Source organism: Lepidochelys kempii, chromosome 7 (genome assembly GCF_965140265.1).
Source record: "Lepidochelys kempii isolate rLepKem1 chromosome 7, rLepKem1.hap2, whole genome shotgun sequence".
In the NCBI taxonomy this organism is placed as follows: domain Eukaryota; kingdom Metazoa; phylum Chordata; order Testudines; family Cheloniidae; genus Lepidochelys; species Lepidochelys kempii.
Window position 1 is genome coordinate 46,857,044 of NC_133262.1, and position 14,545 is coordinate 46,871,588.

Sequence of the window (14,545 nt, forward strand, 5' to 3'; positions counted from 1 at the left end):
GGGAAGTTAATGGATAAGGCTCTGCTTGATACGAAAATACTCCTGCTTGTTCTGTTAGCATCACGCTAATAGGTTCTGCCTGCATAGTCTTGAACATGGATAATAAAGCCACCCAAGCAGGGCTGTTATTACACATCTAAGAAACCTGGTCGCTCTGTCATCCTGCCATTCATGTCAATGGGGCCAGTAGGAACCAGGTCTATTGTTCACATGAGAGTTGTAATGTAGTGTCATCTTGCCAGGGTCTTTGAGCATGAGCACTAGCCCTGCAGTGAAGGAGAGAGCCCAGCTGCTGTTTTATCTCCCTAGGCACTAGTGCTGTTCCCTCACAGCTTATGCTTTGGGAGCCCTCCCTGGTTTCCTTACCTGCTCGAGTGAGCGTCTTGTAGATTGGGCACAGGTAGAAGCCTGTGGTTGGAGGTTTGCGGTTGGGAACAGGGACGAGCCAGATCACTGCCATCTCTGTGTAAAGCTCCTTGGGGCGTGACTCTGCTACCTGAAAGGAGAGGGGATCCCAGCGAGCACCTTCCAGAAACAGGCCTTGAATATAACAGCCCTCGGCGGGACGCTGGGTCAGCTCGCTCACTGACTCTCTCATCACCTAGCGGCCCGAGGAAGAGCAGAATGTCACAAGAAGCTCACCACTAAATATCAGGACAGCGATCAATTCCTAACTGAGCACACCTCCCCTCCACCCTGCCCTGCCGCCAGCTAGCACCAGGAACTAGTGTAAATCTCCTGCTTCTAACAGCTGTGCTGCTTCCCAGGAGGGGCTGTGTTGCCAGTCAGTCCCATTCGTAAAAGGCTCTGAAAATGGTGGCCAGAAACAGCCCCAAGGGGACTCCCCTGCTTGAGATTTTCAGGACTACGGAGCGTGCACAACTCTCACTGCAGTGAATGGAAGCGGTGAGTAGTCGGTAGCTCTGAAACCAGGCCCTGTGGTGGAGGGGTGTGACCATGTGGGGGCACATAAATATATAACTGCCACGTGGGGGCACTCCTTGCTCTAAGCAGGTGGTGGCTAAAATGTCTAAGTCAGGCTTTTGGGCCCGCGTGCTTAGTGAGGCCTTTTGGAGGCGCGTGTTTGGGATTTGTCCCCGGGCTCTTCCAACAAGGCTAGTTGGGACGGCTGAGCGGTCTTTCCCCCACGCTGGAGCCCTAACTTCCAAAAAGTCAGTTAAAGGTAGTGTAGCCTGAGTGGTATGCAAAGGGCAGTCTACAGCCAGCGCTCCAGGCTATGTGATGCGCCCAGCTGTAGTGCTCCGTGGCTGACCTGTTAGGCAGTGGCGTCGAAGGGGTGTGAGTCTCTACTCTCCTTGAGTTTGGTTTCTACTGCTGGAGAGCCAGCCAGTACCAATTCAACGTAATGGCCCCTGGGTCACTGACCTGAAAGTCAAATGCAATGGTGTCGATGGAGATGACTGATTTCCTGGCAAAGTTCTGCAGCGTCCCTGTGAGAAAGGCTTGGGGGAAGAAGAAGCCACTGATCCAGAACACAGGTGGGATCCCCTTAGTGATCCATCGCTGCAGGAAGTCAATCCGCTGCAGCAGGTCATTAACCCAGGAGGCCAAGGGCTTCAGGGATGGATATGCCTGCAGGAGGAGACCGACAAGGGAGTGCTTTGTGCGGTCCTGAATCTTCATGCTAGTTTAGGCACCCGTCCAGCTGTAACAGGCTGCACCTGCTGCTTGTATTCTGCAGCCAACCAACCCACAAGAGGCTAGTGGGGAAGGGGTGTCTTACAACAACTGAAAAAGGCCCTGTTTCCCATCCAGACCAGCTGCTGTAGGGGTAGGTGCTGTAGGGGTAGGGAAGGGATTGCTTCAAAAAAGCTAGGAGGTGGACCTTTGTGCCAGGGTCTAGGATGTGCACACCACTAACCCCCCCCACAACAATTTGGACGCTTTCTGTGTCTCATGGGGTGCAGTGTTTCGGTTTCGGTTTCCATTTAGTGTAAACAGATTTGCATATTCACTGTATAGTTCTTAGGAAACAACTACACCGTGATTATGCAAATCCCTGCCCTCCAGCTAGTGCGAGTCAATCGGAGTGCAGGGACTCACATAGTGTCGGGCTGAGAAATAACTGCACAGTGATTTTATGCAAATAAGACTCCCACAACCTGTCCCAGCAGGGAATTGCATATCTGAGTAACAATGCCATTGTGCACAGATATTTAGGGAGCACCCCTGCCCTCTGATGGGCTGAGACAATTCCAGGCAAGTATAATAAGTAATGCCAAGGTGCTGAAGGTTCTAGGTGGTTTGGGTTCTTTCCATGGGGAACCACAAGATAAAAGAGTCCTGATGCTTTTCAAAACATGGCAGAAAATTTACCTTTGACAAGGTCCCTCAGCAAAGGCTCTTAAGCAAAGTAAGTGGTCATGGTATAAGAGGGAAGGTCCTCTCATGGATCAGTTACTGGTTAAGCAATAGGAAACTAAGGGTAGGAATAAATGGTAAATTTTCAGAATGGAGAGAGGTAAATAGTGGTGTCCCGAGGGGTCTGCACTGGGCCCAGTCCTATTCAACATATTCATAAATGATCTGTAAAAAGGGGTAAACAGTGAGGTGGCAAAATTTGCAGCTGATACAAAACTACTCAAGATAGTTAAGACCCAAGCAGATTGTGAAGAGCTACAAAGGGATCCCACAAAACTGTGTGACTGGGCAACAAAATGGCGGATGAAATTCAATGTTGATAAATGCAAAGTAATGCACACTGAACAACATAATCCCAACTATACATATAAAATGATGGGGTCCAAATGAGCTGTTACCACTCAAGAAAGAGATCTCGGAGTCATTGCGGATAGTTCTCCGAAAACATCCACTCAATGTGCAGCAGCAGCCAAAAAAGTGAACCAAATGTTGGGAATCATTAATAAAGGGATAGATAATAAGACAGAAAATATCATGTTGCCTCTATATACATCCATGGTATGCCCACATCTTGAATACTGCTGTAGATGTGGTTGCCCCATCTCAAAAACATATATCGGAATTGGAAAAGGTTCAGAAAAGGGCAACAAAAATGATTAGGGGTATGGAACAGCTTCTGTGAGGAGAGAGAAGATTGGAACTTTTCAGCTTGGAAAAGAGACAACTAAGGGCGGATATGATTGAGGTCTATAAAATCATGGCTGGTGTGGAGAAAGTAAATAAGGAAGTATATTTACTCCTCATGACACAAGAACTAGGGGTCACTAAATGATATTAATAGGCAGCAGGTTTAAAACAAACAAAAGGCAGTATTTCTTCACACAATGCACAGTCAACTTGTGGAACTCTTTGCCAAAGGATGTTGTGAAGGCCAAGACTATAACAGGGTTCAAAAGAGAACTAGTTAAATTAATGGAGCATAGGTCCATCAACGGCTATTAGCCAGGATAGGCAGGGATGGTGTCCCTAACCTCTGTTAGTCAGAAGCTGGGAATGGGCGATGGGATGGATCACTTGTTCTGTTCTGTTCATTCCCTCTGGGGCACCTGGCCTTGGCCACTGTCGGAAGACAGGATACTGGGCTAGATGGACCTTTGGTCTGACTCACTAGGGCTGTTCTTATGATCTTAAGAGGTAAATGTGGGACTTAGTAGAGAAATAGCTGCAATTGCCTAAGATGGACTAAGAGGGCAGTCAGACTTGCAAACCTATTTGTAAAGCTCTGCTTGTGCACCTCAATCTTGACCTGCAACCCCATGCCTGCATTTTCAGCCCAAGGTATGCATGTCATACTGTGGGGTGTTTTTTGGGTGTGGTTCAGAGCCCACTGGGGACTAGCATAAGACCCACTAATTCATTTCAGTATGTGTCTGAATCAGAATCCTTCTAATGGGGAAGTTCTAGTTTCATTGACCCCTGTGCCAACTCTTAAGTCTCCTTTGTTCAAGCCCTGAGCTGCTTCACCATGAAGAAAGGACCATGCATGTGATGTTCAAAAGCTGATGAGCCAATGCTCCTGAACAGACAGGTGGATACATACCTTGGCGTTCCAGAGCTCTGGAACGATATTGTTGAACAAGCTGTTGGCCATGAGCTCCAACTGGGAGGACATCACCACCAGGCCCTTGAGAGCTTTCAGCAAATCCTGCAGAGTCAGTGCAATTACTTCCAGCAGCCGATTGTACCTGAGCAACAATGAGTAAGATAGAAGTTCTGGGGAAGGAGCAGAGCAATCCAAAACTGTGATTTATTAACACTAGCTGAGATCTTCCAATTCTGAGGAATGAGGCCCTCAATGCATAAAAACAATGCCCTTCTGATGTGCTGCATGACTTTAGTCCTACTGGAGTGTGGCCTTCTGTCCTGCAGCCCCAACCCAGAGAGACTTTTGAAGAGCATGGAAAATGTCTCTAAACTCTGACCCTACTAGAATGCTTAGCTAACAATGGGAACTTGTAGTAAGTTCTTTCCGATAAATGACACCTCTTGTCTATGGGGTTCTTTTATGTCTTGGAATCTTCAAACTTCAACTGCAGGATGAATTCCACTGAATAACCTGGAGTTCCTGTATTGAAAAATGCTCAATCTCTGCAGGACAGGTGGGATTTTAAGGCTGTAGGCCCGATCTGTTGTTACTAAGGCAACATTTGAACCTAATCAAAGCCAGAACTCCAGTCCCACCACATGTGGTGCAAGAGGCACTTGGTACCTTCCACGAGGACCAGCTGAAAAGCGGCTAAGTTACTGCTTTCCCCCTCTCCAGCAATGGCTGCTCTGAGAGCCTGCATAGCCATTTCCTTTCCCACTGGGGGCAGAAGCTCACGTGCCAGTTCCCCTAGTGGTTCTGAATAGGAGGTGTGTACCTGCAGACTGGAAGGCTGGGTGTGAGTAAGAGCTTTACCTGATCACCTCCTGCACCAGCACTGTGTTCATGGACTCCTCGTACAGCACCGGGTATTTCAGCATCACCTCCTGCAGGTTAATAGGATCAGGGACCTTCTTCAAGATGTCCTTTGACACCTCCTCTACAAGCTATAAAGCAGATGGAACAAGGCATGAGAAGCTGTTCTGGAAATGGCTTCTGGGTAGAGAACTTCAGAGGCAGCTGCCTTCTTAACTGGGCAGCAGAAGGAATGAGCCTGACCAAGGTCAAAGGGGAAATGAATCACTTCTGTTCCCTTCTATTACACATAGGGTTAACAGTAACTTTGCTGCTGGTTATTTCCTCCAAAAAATGCTCCCTGAGGGGGGAATTCTTGAGTTGCTAAGTAAAGGCCTCTCCCTGACATGCTCTAGAGGTCATCCTTGAGGGGACTCCTTGGGGAGCTCAATGGACAGGCTTAATTTCCCCAATAAGGCAAAGTATTGGTGATGGTAAACCACGTGCAAAGGAAATGATTGCTGCCAAGAGCGACTTGAGACACTGAGCGACTAAAGGTGGGGGAGGGAATATCTTTTATTGGACCTGCTTCTGTTGGTCAGAGAGACAAGTTTTCAAGCTTCACAGAGCTCTTCTTCATGTCTAGAGCTAGGTACCTACATACCTTTGAGGATCTGGGCCTACGTATTTCGCTCCTTTTATTATGTTGTTCTCTCATCCACCAGAAGGTGGCACAGACTCACCTGGCTGAATTGATACCACAGCTGTGTGTAGGAAAGGACGTTTTCTTGTCAAAATACAGTGCACTAACCCCACAGGAAGTGCTAACTCCAAATCAGTTGTTACACGACTGCCCAGCTTCCTGCCAGATCTTTTAGGGAATCTCATTCCCAGTAAGGGTGTAATGGGAAGGGAACTACATTCCATCCCTATAATCAACACTGCTCACCATCCCAGAGCTGCTTTCGCTCCCCGTACACAATGCCTACATGATCCCAGAACAGGAAATGCCTCCCCCATGTCTTTGAGAACGGGAGGCAACAATGCTTTAGCAGTGCTCAGCAATGCTGTGCAACTATTCCAGTCAGGACATGAAGAACAGTACCAAGGGAGTTATATGTCCCCAGACCAGGACACAAAGGCTAATGCCCCTGCGCAAAATGCTGTGTGATCTTTAATGAGCAGAAGGGGTCAGGCCACTATTTTATTGTCTTTGAATGCTACCTCCAGCTGCAGAGCTACCCTACCTTCAGTCCTGAGTCCGGGAAAAGAGTGCCAGCTACTGACTCACTAATAGCACATCTTGTAGCTCCAGGGTTATCCTTGGGGAGCAGGAGCGAAGGACCTTCTCTCCAAGGACAGACTAGACCCGACCCTGCTTGCCTTGTAAAATCTAGCTAGAGGGAATATGGCTGTAGTAGGCAGCAGTAATCAATGGAGGGCAGGCTTTACCTTTCTCTGTCCCACGTAGCAATTCAAACCACTGAGCAGTGTATGTTTACACTGAGCACGTGGCACGCTCAGCCACTGTGGCTACACACCTCCTCCCTGCCGCAGCCTCCTGAGGTGGATGTCTTTGGCTGCAGCTGAATGATGGCCCCAAGCAGGGCAAAGGTCTCATTCTGAGCAAAGGTTATGTTGGCGTTGTCATGTAAGCCAAATATCTCCGGGATGTCATTGAGTGGCAGACTCTTGATGTATTGGATGTATCCCTAGGGTGAAATCAGACAAATAGGGAGATTTGAGGTGGGGAGTGTGCATTGGGAGGGAGGAGGGAGAAACAGCATGGTTATATTCTGATGGTTATTGGCCCAGCAGAGTTTGAAAGAGGAGAGGAATATGACACATGCCTGTTTGAGAACCTTTGGACTTCCTGGCTTTTATACAGCCTCATATCTTACACGATGATGCACCAACAGAATGTTGTCAGACGTGGCTAGTTTGGGATGCCCCAGCACCAGAAAGGGGACGGGAAAGGAGTCAGAGAATGATAACAAGAGTGATGAAGGGTTGACCTGGGCAGGAAGCTGAGGAGAATGCCCTATGTGGGGTGGAGCTCAGCTACGCACTAAAGGAGAAGGGATGTGAGGGCAGCAATCTGGAGAAGCAGCACATACACTCATTAAAGAGACAAGGTGGGTGAGGTATCTTTTATTGGACCAACTTCTGTTGGGGAGAGAGACCAGCTGTCGAGCCATGAAGAGCTCTGTCTCTCTCCCCAGCAGAAGTGGGTCCAATAAAGATATTACTTAACTCAGTCTCTTTAATATCCTGGGACTGACACGGCTACACCACCACTGCTTACACTCATAAAGATAGAGAAGCAAGTGTCAAAATCAGTAGGCTAATGCTGGTAAGGGTTCCACCTCTGTGTCCACTTCTGGTGGTATTAGTCTAGATAATAATCTATACTCAAACTACATATTATAAGGGTAGAGTCTTACTTTGGGGATTCTGACAACAGCTACAAGCTACTGCAGAATCACTCATGTCGCTTCTATTGCCACCAGAAGTCATCAATAAAAAGTCTTCTATTGTGCAGCTGGACATACTTTTACATCATTATTTGTATGACGGTAGTGCCTAGGAGCCCAACGTGCTAGGTGCTGTACAAACACAGACAAAGACAGCCCTGCCTCACGGAGCTTACAATCTACGTTGATTCTCTTGCTGTGAGATGCAGGTACAGAGTCAGATAAAAGCGGAAGATTTGCAGGCTTTTATTACCTTGTACTTTCTGATAATTCACTGTGACAATATCACATTTTTCCAGAAGATGATCTCACATTTGGAGTCTCCAGGTTCTATTTAGCATTCTGCTCTGTGCCTGTGTGGCTAGGAGAACATGTGGGTTTACGAGCTGAGTACTTACATTAAGATCATAGGTGGTGCTGATCTGTCTGTAGATCCCTGACTCGGAATAAGCAAAATCCTCAGTTAGAACTTCCGGCTTATAGAAATCTTCTAATATATTCATGATGCAACGCCTGTCCCAATCATCTGTCACTCGGCCTCCATAATTGATCTCACCAGCTGTATACTTCAGAACCTGCAAAGGACAGTGTTACTTTAGAAGCAACATCCTACCCCAAAGAACTAGTTGCAAATGTCAAGCTGGGACATGAACTTGAATCTCAGCAACAAAGGAAATGAAGGATGACTTGGTAAATCTTTGGGAAAGTTTGTCTCGCTGCATGGTCTGTTATAAATTCTAGTCCATAGCATGAGGGAAATTACTGCTGGGAACAAGCCTGCAATGGTAGGAATGTAGTCTACTGCATGCAATATCTTTAAATGTATTGGTTTTTTGAATTGTGGGTGGTAGGGCAATCATTTCAGGGGCACTCCAGTCCTCTGGTCTCCATGGCGAACATAGGGGCTCACCAGAAGCCTAGGGATGGCCAAAGTATGGGCAGAGGCCCATGGAATGGGAGTTATGATATTCCACGCAGATTCTGCAGGACAGATCAGTGCTTGTATATTTTGCTGCTGCTGGATTTGTGTGAGACTGCAAACAATTCCATGCAAGTTTCCACAACAGTCAGAGGGGATGTGCCTGAACACACAGACAGATCGAGCTTCTGAAATCCTAGTTTTCTAACCAACGTCTCCTAGGTTGTCTCCAGACACCTTCAATGCTGCCCTCCACTCCTCTGTTATCACACCCTCTACTGCTTCCATGGACTTTCCCAGCTGTGTAGAGTTCCCGCACTCACAACAGGGTACATGCGGCCTCCTTATGCACCAGCAACCTCTACAGCGCCCATTCAGAAGTAAGGCAGACCAGCTCTCCATTCCCACCTTGTACGGGATGTCTGCATATTCGTCCAAGAACATCTTTAGCTGGCTGATGCAGATGCGGAGGTCTCCATCCGTGAACTCATATGGGATATTGAACCCCAGTGGTCCAAACTTCCTCCGCTCCAGGGCATTTCCATGGAACAGGCAAAGTGACAGCAGCAAGGCCTTAAACTCTGAGATCTACAGGACATGGGGACAATAAGAGGAGCAAATAGTATTTGACCAGTGGTTGGCTTCCACTTTTTGGATGAGATATGTATGCTCTTAGGCCCATCAGCAGGTGGAAAGCTGAAGTGCCCAACCTGCTGATTTCAGAAGGCTAACAAGGAGCCCAGCCCAAAGGAATGGAATATTGGTGTCGGCTATGCCATTTTGGAAAGTCATGGACCAACATTTTCAAACTTGAGTGTCTAAAGTTATGATTCTACATAAGGATATGAGGGTGAATTTTAGACATCCAAGTTCGAGAAGGTAGGCCACAATATTTCCAATAGGCAGCCAGGGCAATTCCAGTTCCTGCTTTTTGAAATATGTGACGGAACCCATATTCCCGAGGTTCCATGCCAGGAGAGGGATACTCAGCCTGTAAGGCCCTACAAAACCAGTGTGCTCCTCCGTGATCCAATGGTAGCAGGAAGAATGAGTCTAGCCAGGTGGTCAAGGCAGAGAGCTGGGGGAAAGTTTGTGGTTCTTACCTTGGAGCATGAATTCAGGAAGTCATCACTCAGGCTAATGTAGGACTTCAGCAGATTGGCCTTGACCCCTCGTGGGGGCTCAATGGTCATCTTGGAGCCATTCTGGAGGATGGACACTGGGAACTGGTTACTGGGTAAACTGGTGAGCCAAAGGCGAAAGTCACGGTGCACCTAGACAATTAAAGGGACCGTAAGTGCACTGAGGTTAAGTTTAAGATACCTGTTTACTAAGGAAGTTAAGTGGAAGCCTTCTTAACTGGAGGTCCTCCTCCCTCACTACCAGGCAATGCTCTTCCCAACTCAGATGGAACACACCTCTCCAGAGGGATCCCTTTCTCCTCAGATCCCCCGTGCTCAGAACCACTGGAAACTCTTTCAGCAGAGATGCCTGCTCAACTACCCAGCCCCATGAAAGGCTTTTCTGTTGACGAGCAGACCTATCCCAGTTAGATACCAAGATGTGTGGCACATTGTTATCTCCCAAAGTTCTAATACAAAGCAATAATCTGCCTGCCAGGTTTTAAAATGGGTTTTATTAATGAGGTAGGGTAATCCATCAGCTAGAACAATTCTATTGCTGTCACATGGCGGGCACATCTCTGGTGGTCATCACCAGGGTGGCTGTAGCTGCTGGAAGTGGTGCAGTTTTTCTGTATCAAGTGTGAGCCGTTTGAGGCCAAAGAGCAGAAACACTCAGACTGAGTCAGACATCGAAGATGATACAACAGTCTAGGAGGTAGCTATATCTCCGCCTGTTGATGGCTTCACAAATTAGGACTACTACTTTGAATTCATGACATGGACAGACCTGACCTAACTAGAGAGCGTTAATGAAGAACCAAGCAGTGGGTGAATCAAGTAGTCTCTGCTCAGTATCACGAGCAAGATTTGAAGGTAGGTAACTGCAGTCCAACCCAACTATGGCTCACTGTATCTGTACTAAACTGTGGTAAGAAGCAAGCATCTCCGGATAAGGTGGGTACGAGCTGTTTGCTCAGAAAAACAAAACAAGTGAGAAACTGCCACCAACAATGGCCTCTGTCAGGCAGCTCTTGGAACATGCAATTTATCAGTCATACATACAGTTATGTATATTCAAGTGTCCCCTGTCCACAATGGATGGGGGACAGATAGTACAGGACATCTTGTTCCTAAAATGACGGTGCTGCCACCGGCTCCAGAAGTCATCCTTGTCTTTGTGCAAAATGACTTTGAGAGTACCTGTGCAACAAGGAGATGCAAATGCCGCAGGAAGACTTGGTGTGCTCCGATGTATGCAACTGTGAGTGACGAGAGTAACAACAGAGTATTGAATGCACTGGGCACAGATTCTGTGGGGGAGTAGAAATGTTTCAACTATCTGCCAATTAGTGTGGCTACTTCTGTGTGTTGCACTAGAGATTCAGTAGCTCATAGTTAGATGTAGGGTTCTATAAGAATGTATGGTTATATTTTGTTATTCAGATGCTATATTTATACAAGACATTCTACAGTCCTTCTATTAAGAGTCATTTCTGTTATATAAGTAGTTTACATGGTATGCTGCGTTCAGTGATAGTAAGCAGATAATTACAGTTATACCATGTGCGCTTTACATTTGTCTCTGGCTGAGCAAAAATATGTTTTATATTAGGGGGTAGGTGTCTTCTTACCTGCACAGCTTCCTAAAAATCGCAGACAGAATTTTTTTCTCAAATCAGTCCACTCTACAAACAATGGCAAATATTTTGATGTGTTACATGGTAGAAACAAGCTCATATTGCCATAACCAATGACACAAAAGTACAGGAAAATGCATAAAATGTATCACCGGGGCTAAATATTTCCCAAACTTTCCAAAACTGTACTATTTTGAGTATATAGCTGCATTATCAATTAAGCTTCCTGCTCATTTTGCTCAAAATTAAGCTATGTTTCTATGAGTGATGGTCCTTTCTGTGATTTTATTATTCTTTTCAGATTGGATGCCCGATAACGTTTAAACATTACGTGATATAGAAAAACTGCTTCCAGCACCTACCGCCCCCTTGGTGATGACCACCGGATATGTGCCTAACATGTGGTAACAATGACATTTTTCTAGATGCTGTGTTTCCCCTTAGTGCCCAAAATGGGTCCAGGCTTGTAGACTAACAGATCCACTGGAGGCTCTTCCACTGGACATGGGCCTCCTGCTATTGTGCTCCTTCTAGTGTTATAAGCTACTATCCACTCTCTAGCCAGCCCAGGCAGCTCTTTGTCATTGGGGAGGCTCTCTGAAGAGAGCTCTAGAGTGACAAGTACTGACCATCATTCCTCCCACATCTGTAACTGCCTTAAGAGGTGTAACATAGAAGCCTCAATCTCACCCCAGGCTGGAAATGTCAGTGAGTGATTATGGCAGCAAAGGGGTGATGGCTCCTAACACAAGGCAAATGGAGTGACCAGGACCCCAGTGCAATATTCTATCAGAGGGATGGAAACAGCCGGTGGAACTGAGAAGATGATAACGGAGGGAGGGTACTTAACTGGACTGGTAGAGGAGAAGCAATTATAGTGCCATCGAAGTGATGTCATTGAGTTGATATATGAAAAGGTAAGTGTTAAGAATTGTTAACATTGGGCTGGAGGAGGAGGTGTGCACAGGGCAGCAGTGCATCATGGGACTCGTGAGCCACATCCTACCAAATAGGCAACTAACCCTGCCCACACTGAATGGTTATGGGAAAAGAGATTACAGGAAAAGAGAGTCTCCTTCCTGGTCCAGAGCAGAGGAAGCTGGGTAAAGCTGTGGAATAAAACACGAGGCTGAGATTCAAGGAGAAATCCATGTGTGTGTTTGTGTTACCTTGTCAGGATTGATGCTCTCAATGAGTCTCTCCAGCGAAGGCATCCAGCTTGGGGCTAAGTGGCAGTTCTGGAAGAAGACCCACTTCCCACGTTCCATAGCACTTCGCATCATAGCCTCGGCTCGGGGACCCTAAGGAAGAAAACCAAAATACCCCAACTTTACCATACCTACTATATGCCATATTGTTTGTTAGAATGACTGCATGTGACATCAGTGCTCAAAGACATTCAAACCATTTAAGCTACTTTTCCACTCAACAGTTGGTTTGATGCCCGCACAAACCAAATGGCAAAATTCCAACCAAACCAGTGTCTCAGAAAAGCATCTCAACAGTATAAGAGGGACATAGCCCACAGTTAAGTCTATGCCTGAAGTTAGTTTTGGTTTCCATGTGTTTTTACAATGAAGGTTTAAACAAAAAAATTCTGCTCCAAAAGAGAAATTGGAGAGAGAAACTACAAACGTCCAACTTTCTAAGCCACTGAAGAAATGCGAGTGGATGTCGCTGCTGAATGAAATCCTCAAGCCACTAGGAACCTCTGCGCCCGGCTGGGACCCAAAGAGGGCATTTTCAAAATCGTGGGCTAGGATTTGGATTTCCTGGAGCTACGTGAGTAAACCCTTGTGTACTGAGATGCTTGTATTGCTCTGAATGAGTGAAGTGGAACCAGTGAATTACCTGACCCTGGCCCAGGGAAATAGCCGACAGCTTCTTGGAGAACTTCATTTCTTCAGCAAATTTGTAGAGATCAGCAGCTGGGTCTGTCCCAGGTGAGAGCACGAATATCAAAGGCGTAGTAGAGGTCGACTCTTTGAACACTGCAGTGAGGTCTGAAGTCTGAAAGACAGGAAGACTTCTCGCTCAGAGTAATATCGGATGACCTGCACTGGGGAGGGCAAGCAAAGGGAGAAGGCATTCTCTCAGGTCCAGTGACTGCCTCTACCCCTATGTTCACCGTCATGTCTGTCCTCAGGAATCACAGTCAGCCTGATGAGTGGAAATAATCTGTTCTAGAGACAGGTCTTCGGCCCAGATAATGCTTCAGGAGTCCCAGTGCAGAGGCCTTCACTCCCTCCTTTTTTAACCTGTTTGCCACTGTATCCCTGGGGGCCTGATTCAAAGCTTAAGGAAGCCAAAGGGAGTCTCTCTATTGATTGCGGTGGGTTTTGGATCAGAGCGTTGGTCCCTTTCCCTTCCTTAGTTATCCATTCTAACTCCTTCCTTCTTTCCCTGCATCAGTCACTCTCACTCACCTTGTGGGCAATGTCTTCCACCACCATGGGCTCCAGGAGCCATTGATCTCCTCCTTCTGTTGCCTCCAATGAATCACTGCTTGGTACCACCACTGAAGCCCCTCTGAAAATCCAGCCCCTTGTATATGGATTTAGGTGCCTAACTCTGTGCAGCCATATTTGAAGAGTGTGGCCCTATGTGTAACTGGTTTAAAATGGAGCATTTGGCAGGCAGACAGCTAGCCACACACTCCTGCCCAGACACCTCTCTTTTACCCTAATCAAATGGAAGCCATTAGCTGACAGATGTGAATTCCTGCATTTTCTTTACAGAATGCTCTCAAAAGGGTGGTTTGAACTGCTCCATGTTAAAACTGGCAAGCAGATGATACGTAAAGACGGCTTCTTAGTCTGCTACCCCGGCTCTGCCAGGGCTTTGACACTGGGGGCCCAATTTGTAAATATGGGGATACTTCTCATAAGATGTTAAAATCCCGCCTTTGGTTGTTGACTGGCATTCAGGTGCATAAACTGGTTACCGAGACCTGCTCTACATCAGAAAGTTGTCCTGGTGTAACTAGGGCAGCTAGGGGTACGATTGTTTACAGATATGGGCTATGTCCACACTTCTGGCAACCTATAGTGTACAGGTGCTACACGTGTAGCTGCACACTGCAATGAAAGCGTCCAGCAGTGGGGAGGCAGAGGAGAAAGGCTCTGGCAGTGGGACACTACACTGCTAACAATGGCAGTGTAGATGGGGAAGGTGCTGCTGGGTGCGTAGAAAGCTGTATCAAGTACGTACTCTCCTCTACTCGCCTAAGCTGGGCCTCACTGCCTACACTGCTATCTGTACCTGTGTTAGCTGGGCATGCAGTGTCTCTACTCTATGCACAGCCATAACTGTAGATGTACCTTAAGTTACCTCAGCACGACCCATAGTATGGATGCAGCTATATTGGTATGAAGAAGCCTTGTAGCTGTATAGGTTATTTCCTTTCCCATATGAGAACAGGTATAGTACAAAGTAACTTCATAATGGTATAAATGCAACCACACTAGGGGGGGTTGTGCCACTTTCATTACCCTGGTATAGTTAAAGCAGTACAGCTTTCTAGTGTAGACAAGACTGTACATGCCTAAATGCTGCTTTGCACTTCCAAG

The 14,545-nt window shown here is 46.8% G+C and overlaps 2 protein-coding genes across 8 annotated transcripts in view; one reads left to right on the forward strand and one right to left on the reverse strand.

Annotated features, from left to right (window-relative positions):
* Positions 1 to 14,545, reverse strand: part of DNAH1 (dynein axonemal heavy chain 1) — a 141,336-nt gene that overhangs the window by 775 nt on the left and 126,016 nt on the right. For 6 of the 7 annotated variants that reach the window (XM_073352530.1, XM_073352529.1, XM_073352527.1 and 3 more), the window contains 10 exons: positions 12,828 to 12,986; positions 12,146 to 12,277; positions 9,319 to 9,489; positions 8,624 to 8,803; positions 7,695 to 7,871; positions 6,364 to 6,534; positions 4,844 to 4,974; positions 3,983 to 4,127; positions 1,387 to 1,593; positions 367 to 601 (listed from right to left, as the gene is read on the reverse strand). In XM_073352530.1, coding sequence (XP_073208631.1) covers positions 367 to 601; positions 1,387 to 1,593; positions 3,983 to 4,127; positions 4,844 to 4,974; positions 6,364 to 6,534; positions 7,695 to 7,871; positions 8,624 to 8,803; positions 9,319 to 9,489; positions 12,146 to 12,277; positions 12,828 to 12,986 — 1,708 coding nt within the window. Of the gene's footprint in view, positions 1 to 366; positions 602 to 1,386; positions 1,594 to 3,982; positions 4,128 to 4,843; positions 4,975 to 6,274; positions 6,535 to 7,694; positions 7,872 to 8,623; positions 8,804 to 9,318; positions 9,490 to 12,145; positions 12,278 to 12,827; positions 12,987 to 14,545 lie in introns of those variants that run through there. The other variant, XR_012159887.1, reaches the window with a different exon arrangement.
* Positions 10,275 to 14,545, forward strand: part of LOC140914530 (HAUS augmin-like complex subunit 3) — a 29,942-nt gene continuing 25,671 nt past the window's right edge. The window contains exons 1-2 of the mRNA XM_073352543.1: positions 10,275 to 10,293; positions 11,278 to 11,380. Coding sequence (XP_073208644.1) covers positions 11,365 to 11,380 — 16 coding nt within the window. The 5' untranslated portion in view covers positions 10,275 to 10,293; positions 11,278 to 11,364. The remainder of the gene's footprint in view (positions 10,294 to 11,277; positions 11,381 to 14,545) is intronic.